A 13,706-nucleotide genomic window follows, 5' to 3' on the forward strand; every position below is an offset into this window, starting at 1 on the left:
TATTATAAAGACCAGGTCTATAAGACCGGGTCTTATATGACAGTAAAATAAGACTGGGTCTTATATTAATTTTTGCTCCAAAAGACGCATTGGAGCTGGTTGTCTGGCTGGGTCTTATTTTCGGGGAAACACAGTAGGCGAGAGATGATGTGGGCTCGCACCAGGGTGGTAACAGCAGAGGCAGTGAGAAGTCAGAACCTGTGCTTTGCAGGTGCAACCTTCAAGCGCTTGTTGATAGATGGATGTAAGGTCCCCTTGTATCCCCGACTATAAAGTGAACCCTCCCTCCCACCCCCACAGTGACCCGGTCTTCAGGATCGCCTTTTAGATTTTTTTTTTTTGATTGGAGTTGTAGTTAGGCCAAACAAAAGGCTGTTTCTCATGTGAATCACTGAACCAAAGAAAACAATTTATTGAGGCTGTGTTGCGTACATTTTGGAGGTCTTTAATTATCTAAGCATTTTCATGAATGCTTAGACTTAAAAACAGGTATTTTATGGAAATTTTTTAGAAAGATGAAATGTAACAAAACAGTGTTTAAAATCTTAAATGAATTAGATATTTCTAACAATTAGCTATTGCTAGATAGTATACCTTCAATGTATAGCTAGACTCTGACAACTTCTCACCACCTATGCAAATACCACCCTCTTCCAAGGCTTCTGCATTTCTTCTGGAATTACAGTAGCTTCCCAAATGCTCTCCCCGCAGCAGCTTTCACCCTTCAGCAGTGTGTGCTCTAAAGGACATGACTTAAGTTGGATCACTCACTACTCTGCTGACACTACTCCAGTGGATTCCCATTATGTAATAAAACCTAAAATTCTTTTCATGATCTAGAAAGTCGTTCAGGATTTGGCCCTTACCTCTGTCACCTTAACTCTTATGATGTACCCCCTTCATGGTTCTGCAGTCACAGTGACCTTAAAGCACTCAAACATTGAGGCTTTTACACTTGTAGTTTTCATTGAACTTTTTTGCCTGAGGTATCTTCGTTTCAGGGTTCTGTTCAAATGTTGCTCATCAAAGACTTTTCCTGACCATTCTATCTAAAAGAGCACCCTTCATTACTAGTTAAATCTTTCCTTCTCTTTTATCTTTTCTTCATAGCACTTATAACTTGGCAGTCTATATTTATTTATTTATAGATCTCTTTCCCCTTCTAGACCCCAAGCTCCATGAAGGCAGGGATTTTATGTTCTTTTTTATTCGCTGCTGTATCATCAGTGTCTAGCGCATGATGGGTGCCCAATAACTATTTGTTGCATGAGTAAATTATGAGTAAATAAATATGTTTTGTGTGGTAATTGGGAGAAATAGTGTTTTACAGACTTGGCACTGGTAAATGTGAGGATGACAGTTGAATTCAGGAAGAAAAAGATCATTAGCTCTGTGTACTTTTTATGAAGTTGGTGGAAGTGGTTGCTTTATATAATTAGAATTGATGTTTTATCAAACAATATTTGGCTATATTGCATTTAAGATGAAGATGACGACTTTATGTGTAAGAAGACAGCCTCTAAATCAAAAGAGAATGGAGGATCTACAAATAGTTATCTTGGAGCATCAAACATGAAAAAGAATGAAGAAAACACTAAGACCAAGAATAAGCCTTTATTACCAATAAAACTTACCCCCACATCAGTGCTTGATTATTTTGGAACTGGAAGTGTCCAAAGATCAGATAAGAAGATGGTGGCAAGCAGGAGAAAAGAGGTGAGTGTTCTGCATGCAAGCAAGAATAGTCAGGGTTTACCCGTTCACTGTTACTAATAAGAGGAGCAATTTGGATATTGTAATGGGTCAACATGTTTTACTGATTAAAATAATTTTCCTGTGGTTATGGGTAAAATGTATTGCCATCATTTTAGAGGATGAGGAAATTTGCTTATTACACATTTAATTTTGTTCATTTGAAAGTGGGAAAAGATCATTCAAATTATAGAAAAAAATGTATTTCTTAGAATTTAAGTTAAATACTCAGAACGTAAACTCATTTACCAATGGTACCTCAGCCAGACAAAACTGGACAATAAATTTGTCCCCAAATGAAGTCATAAGTACATAACTTACAAGTATACGGTAGCTTGCCTATGATACTACTACACTTTTGACATTCTTTATTTTGGCTGATGTTGGATTCATCATTTTCTGGAAATTTAGGAAACAGAAATACAGATAAACTATAGTGAAAGTAGCCTCCCAAGTTAAAGCCTGCTAAATGGTGTGTGTTCATTGATTTCATTGGTGCCTCCATAGGACAATGTAATCATTGTCCCGTGTTGGTTTGCCAATGTCCTGGACGACTTCTCAAACCAAGACATCAGTGCTTTGGTTTTGTCTTTTTTAGTACTTCTCTCAAACACTCCAGTAGAAGTAAGTGAAACCATCTCTCTGAAGATACTTGCTCACTAGGAAATTGATATGGTCAGGGAGTAGTCATGAACATGATTTTTCTGGCTGGTGTGCAGAGACTACGCCATTAGTGATACACTTACCTCTCATTGGTATAGTTAATCAGTTACCGTGAAGAAAAAGCACCTTGCTTTTAACTTAAGTTTATGCTGATATTGCTTGATTTTCTTTGAAATATAGACTTCACAAAATGCAGATGATTCCAGATTAAATGATGAGGCCATCGCCAAGCAATTACAACTTGATGAAGATGCGGAGGTATTGCCATTTTGTTCTGATATCATTAACAACGTGATGTTGTGACTTTTTATGTAGTCTGTCCAGGCAAACAATCAGGAGTGTGCTAGTCTAATTTTGGATTGAGCCCCATTGTAAGAATTACATGTAAAATTAGTTAAAATCTAATACATAAGAATCTAAATTTATATAAATGATGAGAACAGAGGATAATTATTTATTTAGAGACATTATTAAATTTCTTTAAATGGAAGCCTCCTTTAGCATAGTTAAAATAATTTAATTTGATCATATCTCTTTTCACTGTGGATAATCTCATCCACTCTTGTGGCTTTAATTAGTACATATATGCTGATGATCCCTAAGTCTGTTTCCAATTCATAGTGCTCTTTTGAGCAGTAAACCTATATTCAGTAAGTATTTGTTGAGAGCTTACTGAGTGAGTGGCACAGTTCTAGCTGTTAAGGATACTGCAATTAAAACACATTTAAAAATATGTCAGGTCATTATAAGTGCTGTGAAGAAAAGCAAACGGATAGATGGTTTGGGGGTGATCAATGGGGTTATGAGTATTTTACTTTAAACAGGGGTCAGGAAGGCCACTCTGAGGAAGTGACATTGGGGCACAAAACAAAGTGATGATGGTGAGCCATGGGCTGGCTACCTGGAGGAAGTTTTCCTCTAAACAGAGACTAGAAAGCGCAAGCATGCTTAAGTAAGAAGTGTTTGAGTTTGTTGAGTTTGGAGAAATGGCCAGCCGCAAATTCTGTAAGTCATGACATGACAGGTCTCTAGTACCTACCAAAAGGACTTGGGCTGGTAAGGACTTTGGATTTTAGCCTCTCCGAGATGAGAAGCCATTGGAGTGTTGAACAGATAAGTGACATGACTTGATGGATCTTAAAAGAAAATATTCTGGCTGCTGTGAGGCTAATAAACCATGGTGGGCAAGAGCAAAGGCAGATCAGTTTGGAGACTGTTACGGTCGGTAGGCGAGAGATGATGTGGGCTCGCATCAAGGTGGGAACAGCAGAGACAGTGAGAAGTCAGAACCTGTGCTTTGCAGGTGCAACCTTCAAGCAGTTGTTGATAGATCGGATATAAGGTATGAGGGAAAAAGAAGATTCAAAGATGACTCCATGACGTTTGGCTGACCAGCGGAATGAGTGGTGATACCATTTATTAAGACTGGAGCACTGGTACAGAGAAATCAAGACGTCTGTTTTGGACATGTTAAGTTTGAGATGCCAAATAAGGCTTCAAATGGACGTACAAAGTGGGTGGTTTGATAGTGGAATCCACAGCCCAGGGGCGAGGTCTAAGCTGAAGAAGCATATTTGGGAATCACTAGAATTTGAATGGTGTATAAAAACTTGTGTAACTGGATGAGATCATGGGGCAAGAATATAAATAGAGAAGTGTCAGGATTGAGTTCTGGGGCACTGGTAACATTTAGAGGTCAGGAAGAGGAAGATGGATGACCCAGTAAAGGAGATTTAAGAAAGAGTAGCTAGTGGACTAGGGAAATGAGGAAAGCTTGGTATTTTATGGAAAACAAATGAAGAAAGCATTTCAAGGAGGAGTGTTCATCCCTGTTAGAGGCTCCAGACCTTGGTACCTACTGTTTGAACACAGTCCCTGTTTATTAGCTTAACTGTCACTTTCTCATATTCCCTAAACTATAATAGAAATCCCTCCTATATATTCTGTCATACCCCATTGTGTAGCTACTATTAATATTTGTTATAATTACTATTTGAGTGTCTTTATTTATATATATATGGGCTGTAAACTCCACCCACCAGAGCTGTGTACGTCTCTCTCCACTATTGTGACATCGCCGCTCATTTTAGTGCTTGGCATATTGTTGCAAGAGAATAGTATTCCAGTCTTCTAGAATATATCTGATTTTTTTCACATTTTATTAATTCGACACTTTATAGTTCGTGTTTTCAAAATTTTTTCTATCTTATTTGATTACACTGAATTACATAAACTATGGACTAAGCATCCACACGACTCAAGATAGCACAGATGGCCTGGGTAAAATTGCGAAGTATAATAATTTTTAGGGACCTGACTTCTCCTTATCTGTCCCAAATATGGAGGCGTACCCCATCATTTCCAAATCAGGTGTAGCACTCTATCACAATTCCCTATTTTTTCCCTTCTATCACCTTCTTTCAGAATCTTGTTTGGGTAGTTTATTAGTCTGATGAAGAACTTTAGGGTGTTAGTGACTGATGACATCTTTTCTAATTATACCTCTTAATATATATTAAGTTCCTTTATTCTACTTCTTTTCCCTCTCACTTTCACCTCTTTGTTTATTCATTTAGTGTGTGTCTAGTATCTAAATTAGTAAGTCAGTCTGTAGACAGCTGTGTTAAAAACCATCTGTTACACTATACATTGTATTAAAATGCAGGACTTTTGATCACATGATTCTATAATCACCAATAATGAATTTCTTATGGAAGTATTTAAATTTCTTCTGTCATCTAAAACATCTAGAATCCTCTTTACTAGAAGCATACTATATAGTGTGAAATTTTGAAAAAATGGTATAAGGTTCAACCAGAAATCCCTGCAGGGCCACTGGAGTTTTAGAGTTCAAAGGACCTTTTTGTGATGAAGACTTTCATCTTGTTTTTAGCAGTTAGATGTGTAGTTCAGTTACGGTAAGGAAATATTAGCACACGGTATATTGATGTTCATCTGTCTGACTTGCTTATAGTTCTGAGTAACTTGATTAGTTCATTTTATAAACAAGAAAAGGCTTGGTTACTGTGTTCTTATCAGACTTAGGCCAATTTCCAAGCCTTTTTAGGACTGAGTGGATATTTGAAGTCCTTCCATTTGTTTGAATAATATAGGGATGCCTTTGTTCGATATTACATTAGGCCATTTTATCAAGGGGTATAAAACCATTTAGTTTATAATGAGAAATGCATTCCACTCGTACACATTCTTTTCTGTAAGAGTTCCATTTTGCTGAAAGTGAAAACATTTGAAAATAACAGTGAGATTAACAAGACTGTGCTACCATTAGCATGTTAGGAAAACTTCAGATATGACTTAACATTTTCAGAAATTAAAACATTTGAATTAGATGAAAATAGGAGTTCGATGTTATAAGTGATAGTTATATTTGTGTATATCTTAACTATTGTGTGCAAAGACAATAATAACTTTCTTGATTTCTTAACATTTACTCTTTTTTGTGCCCTCTAGACTGTTGTTTTTCTATTAAGATGAGATTCTTTACAGAGCTTTTTCTAGAGTTTCACATAAATAGAAATAGAAGACCTGTTATGTTTTGCATTGGGACCATTAAGAAAAAAGTATAGATTTCAAAATTTATAAGTGAGAAATAGGCTTTAAAAATATGCTCAATTTGTCTGTCATGCCTGTAAAACTAGAAATATTTGTTCTGAAATCTAATACGACTTAGTGAAACAAACCTGTGATACTTAACTGTTAATATTAAATGGAAAAATGTCATTAGTTCCTGGAAAATGTTTTCTAGTTTCTTCTAAGTATCATGAATCAAACATTTAAAAACTTTCACTTACAAAAAGAAAAAAAGCAACTCACTGTGTTGACACTTTTTACAGCTAGAGAGACAACTGCATGAAGATGAAGAGTTTGCCAGAACATTAGCCATGTTGGATGAAGAACCTAAGAACAAAAAGGTGGTGTTTTTACTGGGCTCTTTGTACTCTGAATATACAGTACAGATCAGTGTTCCCCTACATACCTGTGTATTCTAGGCTCCGGAGAGAGAAGCATGAGTAACTCTTACAGAAACAAGCTCAATTATTTCCCAAAAATGGTTTTGGAAAAGCTCATTGAGAAACTTAACTCTTCCCAAAAGAAGACTGGTAGAGCCAAAGCCAACCAGAACCCCTCCTTCTTCACAAAATAATGAGTTGCAAGTTTTACTTTCTCTCTTTCACAAAGGGGTTCTGATGGACTTTTTCAGAGAATACTTACAAAGATTCCTGTGGAACCTAAGAACTGATACATTAATATCATTTTGGGAAGCATGCTTTTGCTATTTGTAATTAGTTAACCTTGAGATCTGTATTATGACAGTCTCACATGATAATGAGTGTATTTTGGGGAATCTTTAAAAACATCAAGATTTTTTTTAAGCACTTGATCTCCAAAATGTTAGACTTATTTATTTTGAGTCACATTCTGTTAAATATTGTCAGTATCAATATCGACTATTTTAAAAGATTCTCTAGCAGCTCAGATATAAAACGTATAAGGTGGTGGGGACTTTGTCATTTGAAAAGCCTTACAGCTAGAGGCATTTAAATTATAATTATCTTTAAAAAATACCGTGTCACACACCCCAACTTGTGACCTCTTTGTAAGACATCATTTTGAGGGAGCGGTGGAGAGAGAGTAGATATTTTTTTTCTCTTTAGAAAAAGTGCTCTCTTTTTTTTCTTTTGAGCTCTAGATTGTTTTTAATTTAGTCGTTTGGGTTTAGATTTTTTAGTTTTTAACCTCATAATGCTAACAGTTTGAGGATTGAAACAAGGTTTCAAATTGTAGGCTCACAAGTTGGGAAGAACTAGGATAATTTTTTGTTGATGTATTTTTTATGCTCTTTCAATCTGTTTCCCCACCTGTAAAATTAAAAATAATGAAATATGCTTCATTTGCCCCAGAAATCTCATGGATGGATGAATGAATGAAAATTTATTGTATTGTCTTACTATTTTGGAAGGTAGCCCTTAATTTTAAAATAAAAACTTGGGTCAATTTTAACAACATATTTTGTGATAATAGTTTTCCTCTTGTTTGTCACATTTGACACTTTTAAAATTTTCTTAGGTTCAAAAGGACCCAGAAGAGAGAGAAACGTTTTCATCTGTCCAAGCCAATTTAAGTAAAGCAGAAAAATGTAAATCTCCCTATAAAGGTAATATAAGCAGAAAAAAATAAACTGGAACATTTATCTTTATAGAAGAAAATTCATGGTAACCTTTTTCAAATACTCTATTCAATAATTGCCTGTATTGTTAGGTAGACATTATTTCACAGGATATTAGAGCATGTTCTGCTCAGATACTTTGAAAGCTCTTCAACAGGTATTAGCTGGTATGGGATGCCTCCCTGCCCTATGATTATTGTGAGAAATGTATTACAGCTCTTGGCTTCATGTTAATTTAAGTGTAGTGTAACGTGTAGACTTCAATATGTGAAGACGAAGAACTAGATATTTCAAGCTCATAGAGTTGAATGATAGTTGTCCAGGTCATGTGAGTCTCTCCTGCTGATTGTCTATAGGTTTTATTTTTTAGTGGTCCTGATATCTAACCATCTGCTAGTACAGACGGTCTTAACCCTAGAAGTAAGTCTGTTCGTGTAGTACCTTTTAGTCTTGAAATCTCAAGATTTGGGGTTTTCTATATTACAAAAAGACTATATTACAAAAAGTATTTTGTGTGACATATTCTAGTTAGTTTTCTCTGTGCAAATTTCAGGTCATTGACGATTATCTGTGGAATCAAGTCCATGTTCTTGGATGAAGTTTACCACATTATTCCAATTAATGAGTAATTTTTAAAAACACAGATGCCTTAATTTGATCTGGCTTTCCAAAAAGTAATATGCAGACGTTTAATTTTTTTAAATGTATAAAGAATTAAAATCTTAATATAAATATTATTAAATCACTATAGGACATTGTGCATTACTGAGATTACTTAGTGGACAAATCGAAAAACAATCTTGATATTGGGTATCATTTTCCAAAAACAACAATCATAATCTTTTCTTTCTCCCTAGTAAAAACAGAGCAATTTCTGGATGAAAGAAAGAACTATAGTCCTAAGAAGCAAACTAAATGTGAAAGTTCTAAAGAATCTCAGCACCATTCCAAGTCATCAGCTCACAAAATAGGAGAAACTTCTCCTAAAGCTAGTTCCACGGTGGCACGTTTGAAAAAAAAACAAGAGAGTTTTTCTAAAGAAACAGAGCCTGTGGCCTCAAAAAGAAAAGAAAATGCCATTGAATTGAAAGAGACAAGAACTCCTAAGAAAACCAAAAGCTCTCCAGCTAAAAAAGAGGTAAAAATTTCCCAGAACTGTATCATGTTGGGGCTATGTGTTGATCTGGGTTTGATTGTTTTCAAGTTTATTTCTAACTTTGTGAGTCATTGTAGTACTTTTAAGATGCAGTCTTATATAGATGTTGTTGCAGAACATAGGTTATTAATATAGTTAAATTAGCCAGTATAATTAAGTGCTACTGTGTACCAGATATTGTGCTAAAACAAATAGCATCTCATGTAACCTTCACAACAACACTGTGAGATGCTTTTATTACTCAACTTTTGAAGATGAGGAAATGGGCTGAAAGAGTCTAAGTAACTTTTACAAGATTATCCAGCTGATAAGTGGCAGAGCCAGCTGTGAACTTAGGTCTTTTGAGGCCAAAAAGAGCAGTATAACATGTGTCTCTGACATGGTCTGTGGAGCATGTCAGATCATAGTCTTGCCACTGATCTGGTCTGGTTACCTCCCTTCTCTCTGCTTTGCTCCCCTCATTTGTACAGTAGATGTAATAATAAAAACCAGTTAGAACGATGCCTGGTATGTAATAAGTGCTATATAAGTTTTTGCTATTATTATTAAAATAATTATTTGTATTTGTCCTAAATGTATTCCTTTTTGCTCTTGCATAACAATGTTGAAATTATTTTCAAAGGAAAAAAACAGTAAAATATTGCAGAATGGTTGTTAAAAGTTTTCTGTGTTTTCATGTATATTTGAGAAGTGAATGGTTTCTTAGAGTCTCCAATTTGGAACCACCTTAGAGTCATAATGAGAAACCACAATTCCTGTAAGTCTCCTAGGCACTTAGAATTAAAAGCTGCATATTGTCTCTTTTAACTGCTTATTACCATTCTTTTTTAGTGCAGACCAGTGAAATGGTGATGATTTCAAGATGCTTTTCTTTTGTTTGTGGTCATTGCTCATAAATATGCTAAAGGGAACAAATAACTTTTTGGACTCAGATTTTTCTTCACTAAATACTTACTTGGTCAATGAATGTTTTTCATCGTGTACCCTAAACATGTTCAGTTTATAAAGGCTTGTCTATTACAAGAGAAGAAATCTTTAAGTGATATTGCTCCTCTTCACTGTAGTTTTCAAAGTTGGAATAGAAATGACTCAGAGAACTTTTAGTTGAGCAGTTTTGAGAACATCAGTCTATTTAATAAGTTCAATCTATTTTGGTCAAATAATTTTGACTATAAATGGGTGAGCTTCAAAGTTAGGAAGTGGGAAAAACAGTAGAGATCATATTGTAGTGGGTCTTGAATCAGAATTTATCTAGGATGTTTTTCCCCCAAATACACATGCCCTGACCATACTCCATGTGTCTGAATCAGAAACTTGGAGTGAGTCCAGGGATTTATAGTTTGAAAAATTTTCCCCAGATTTTCTGAGACATACCATGGGAAGATCTCCTGAGAGAAATAGGAGAGATTAAAATAGGAGAGAAGGGAGGATAGTAGACTATAGAATGTGCTGCGTTTTGGAGTAAAGCTTGCCCCTTGTTTGAGTCGGCTGTTTATATGAAGCCATTAATTCTCAGACCGTAATGTTCATAACCCCAGGGATATAGGGCCATTTAGGTTGTTTTAGGCGTGTGCAAAGCCATAGGATAAACATAGGATAGCTTCTTGTGTGATCAAATTTACTTGGGGAAAAATTTATTTTTTCCTTTAAAATACACAAGGATACATTGTGAAATAGAATTTAAAATGCATATGAATCTTTGAAATAAAATACACTCCCTTGATTTCTTTTCTTGGCATGTGCATCTAATCTGCCCTAAGGTATGTGCATTTAGAGAGAGTGTAAAGGTTTGCCACGGGCTGATGCAGGGCTGTTTATAAGCCAGACATTTGTAAATTGGGGAGTGCCTTTGTACTAAAAATGTGAATTTCAGGACCAAATACAGAAGTGACTTAATGTTTATTTATTGATATGCATTTTTAATTTTACATGAATTTTGTATAACTTTGTTCAATTTCGTTTTCCTCTCCCCAAAGTCTATAAGTCCTGAAGATTCTGAAAAGAGACGCACTAATTATCAAGCTTATCGAAGTTACTTAAATCGAGAAGGTCCCAAAGCTCTGGGCTCCAAAGAAATACCAAAGGTAAAAGCGTGAGCACTTCTGTGGGCCCACATATGTATTCTCTCTGTTTACAGCAGCAGAGAGTAATTAAAATGAACAGAAAAGTTTCAGTCACTATCTTTACGAATTAGAGATGTTTATTCATACTGTGAATCACTGCTTGATACTTAGAAAAATGTTCCTTTAAGTAACAGGTAGCCCCAGTAGGGCTGGACATCAAGGCACACAGCAGTTATAAGGCTAATGCTCTTTACCTTCGTGGTACTTGGAGTGTGACTCAGGAAAGAGACCTTAAGTAAATTATTATTTAATTAAAATTGTAATATATGTGCCATAAGAGAAAAATCTGAGGATTCTCGTAGAGAATATAACAGAGGAACCTGGCTCTGGGTGAAGCGTGTAGAATAAATCACATAGAAATGGAGACTTGAGGAATGAAAGGGATTTACCAGCTGTGAAGGAGTTGTGATGGCATGGTGATCTGGGTAGAGGGACCAGAATGTGTGATGCCCAAAGGGGTAAAAGGTCCTGCATGGTATATTTGAGGAACTAAAGCGAGACAGTCGTTGCACGGTAGTCACCAAGGGGTGGGAGTAAGCCAAGATATAAGCAAGGCCACATGGTTAGGACTTTTGCCTAAGAGGAGTCATGAGGGGGGGATGACATCACCAGATTTGCTTTTTTAAATGAACACTGGCTGCTGATATATAGAGTACAGTGGTAGCAATAGATGTAGGGAGATCAATTAGGAGAGGTTATGAGAAGTAATATGGACTTGTCTAGGGTAGTAGCAGTGAAAGAGCTGAAAAATTATAAGTTTCAGTGGAAAAGGTGAAATCTGTAGAACTTGGTGATAATTGGAAGGGGGAAGTGGGAAAGAATGAGTGTCAGGGATGATTTCCTGGTTATCAGCGTGAGCAGCTGAGTGGATACTAAAGCCACTGGAGGCGGAGCTGGTTTGTGGAGAGGATGATTCTGTGTTCGCTGTACTGTGCTTTACATACGGGTGAGCTCTCCACGTGGAGATGTGCAGTAGATGAGATATGCAGGACTGGGGCACGGAAGAGAATTCAAAATGGGATGTAAACCTTGGGCCTTACAGATAATGTTTGAAGGGATTGGGGTCGTCTGGCAAATTATAATAGTACAGAATGAGAGAAGACAGCTTAGGCCTGGCTTCTTCCTGAATTAAAGAAGGGTAAAACCCAAAGATTAAGAAGAAGCCAGAGGCGTAGGAGAGAAGTCTGATAGGGGGCTGTCACAGAAGCAGAGAGCAGGAGAGTATTTTTTACATAATTGAGTTAGAGACTGACAGTTGTCCGCTGCATTTAGTAACATGAAGGTCCTTAGTCACTCAGCAAGAGCAGTTTTAATAGGATGGTGGAGGCAGAGCCTGATGGAAGCGGGTTGAAGAGTGAATGGGAGGAGATAAAATGGAGGCAGCATAAGTACATAATAGTTTTGATAAGTTTGGTTATGAAAGGGAGAGGAAAGAGCGGATGTCTAGCTACAAAGAGATAGTGGGCTTTAGGGGGAAAATAATGAGTATTTTTAAGGTAGATACTTAAAGCATGGTTTTTGCTGATGGGGTAGGTCTACTGGAAAGGGAGAATGGTAGAGGGGAGGGGATTCAGACCACATATGGATATTAATAGTTCCTCTAATAAAGAGTGGGAGGGGATGAGCCTTACAGTGTTATTGGGCTGTATAGGAGGCTAGAGAAACATTTGTCCAAAATGTGAAAGCCTCTGCTTGAGAGTATTTCAGGCAGAGTGATGTCCTTAGGAGATGGTCACGTGAAGCTAAGGCCTTGGGGACAGTGCGGGAGAAGAGGACGATATTGTGTAGTGTGCTGGTCCTGCAGTGAGAGGTCTAGAGTGGAAGAATTTGGCAGGGAGGTTAGAAGTGCTGAGATTGGATAAGTAAAAAGATACTCAGAGCCACAATGGGTGATAGGTCAGGAGATGATAGATGATTTGGGGTGTGGGATAGGGGCTTGCATGTAGAGTTTTATAAGGTTATTTTGAATTTGAGTTTAAGTACTTGTAGTGTTGATAAGATCATTTCAATCCTAGAATCGGAAGGCTTAAAGGGACCTTTGAGATAGAGTTAGTCAAACCTTTTCTCTCCAACCAGATTCGTAGCTTTTTTATTCCCCCCAAGATAGATTCTTCACCTGGAGGGTGAAGGATTGAACTTGTATCGCACAAGTCTTTGAATGTTGTTTAGCTTCTCTTCAAGCCTGTTTTAAGTCTGTGTTGATCTCGACTCTATTCAGGGTAATAAGTAACTTGGAGTAGTTTACATAATTTTCATTTTGCTTGGTTGTATCATTTTATTGAACCATTGCAAAAATTTAAAAAAGTCTACAATTGCACACAATTTCAACTAGGATTATATGTCTCCACCATCCAGCTCTCTTTGGCCAATGTCTTTTGTATTATCAAGTTATCTTTCCAAACGAGATAATGTGATTTTGCCTTTATGTTATGCACAGGTTGTTAGACTTACTGTCATAGAGCAAGTAGCCAGAGAGAAGGGCAGGAGCTCATACTTGTTTTGCTTTTCAGAATTGAAGCTTTCCTTTCTTAACAATAACTAGAGTTTCTGTTGATGGATTCTGTCTAGTTTATCCAAATTAACTAGTAGTTTAAATATTTTTAAAAAATAATAATGAAAATAGTATGAATGGATAATTTTAATAAGCTTTGCTAACTGTATTTGAATGTATATTTTTTCATTGCTGGTTTTATAAGTTCATTAAATGTTAGCCTACATAAGAATTTCACAGGATTCAATTTCAGGTTCTGCTTATTTGCTGTAAATTTCCCGCAAATTTTTCATGCTGAGATTATTTATGATGTCAAATGAGAAAAATCAACTT

At 36.3% G+C, this 13,706-nt stretch overlaps 1 protein-coding gene across 2 annotated transcripts in view; it reads left to right on the forward strand.

The window, feature by feature from the left end:
• Positions 1–13,706, forward strand: part of RFC1 (replication factor C subunit 1) — a 61,696-nt gene that overhangs the window by 28,416 nt on the left and 19,574 nt on the right. For both annotated transcript variants that reach the window (XM_081054716.1, XM_081054717.1), the window contains exons 5-10: positions 1,484–1,716; positions 2,596–2,673; positions 6,270–6,347; positions 7,504–7,591; positions 8,461–8,741; positions 10,736–10,843. In XM_081054716.1, the coding sequence (XP_080910842.1) occupies positions 1,484–1,716; positions 2,596–2,673; positions 6,270–6,347; positions 7,504–7,591; positions 8,461–8,741; positions 10,736–10,843 (866 nt within the window). The remainder of the gene's footprint in view (positions 1–1,483; positions 1,717–2,595; positions 2,674–6,269; positions 6,348–7,503; positions 7,592–8,460; positions 8,742–10,735; positions 10,844–13,706) is intronic.

The sequence above is a fragment of the Rhinolophus hipposideros genome, assembly GCF_964194185.1.
Source record: "Rhinolophus hipposideros genome assembly, chromosome: 1".
NCBI lineage: Eukaryota > Metazoa > Chordata > Mammalia > Chiroptera > Rhinolophidae > Rhinolophus > Rhinolophus hipposideros.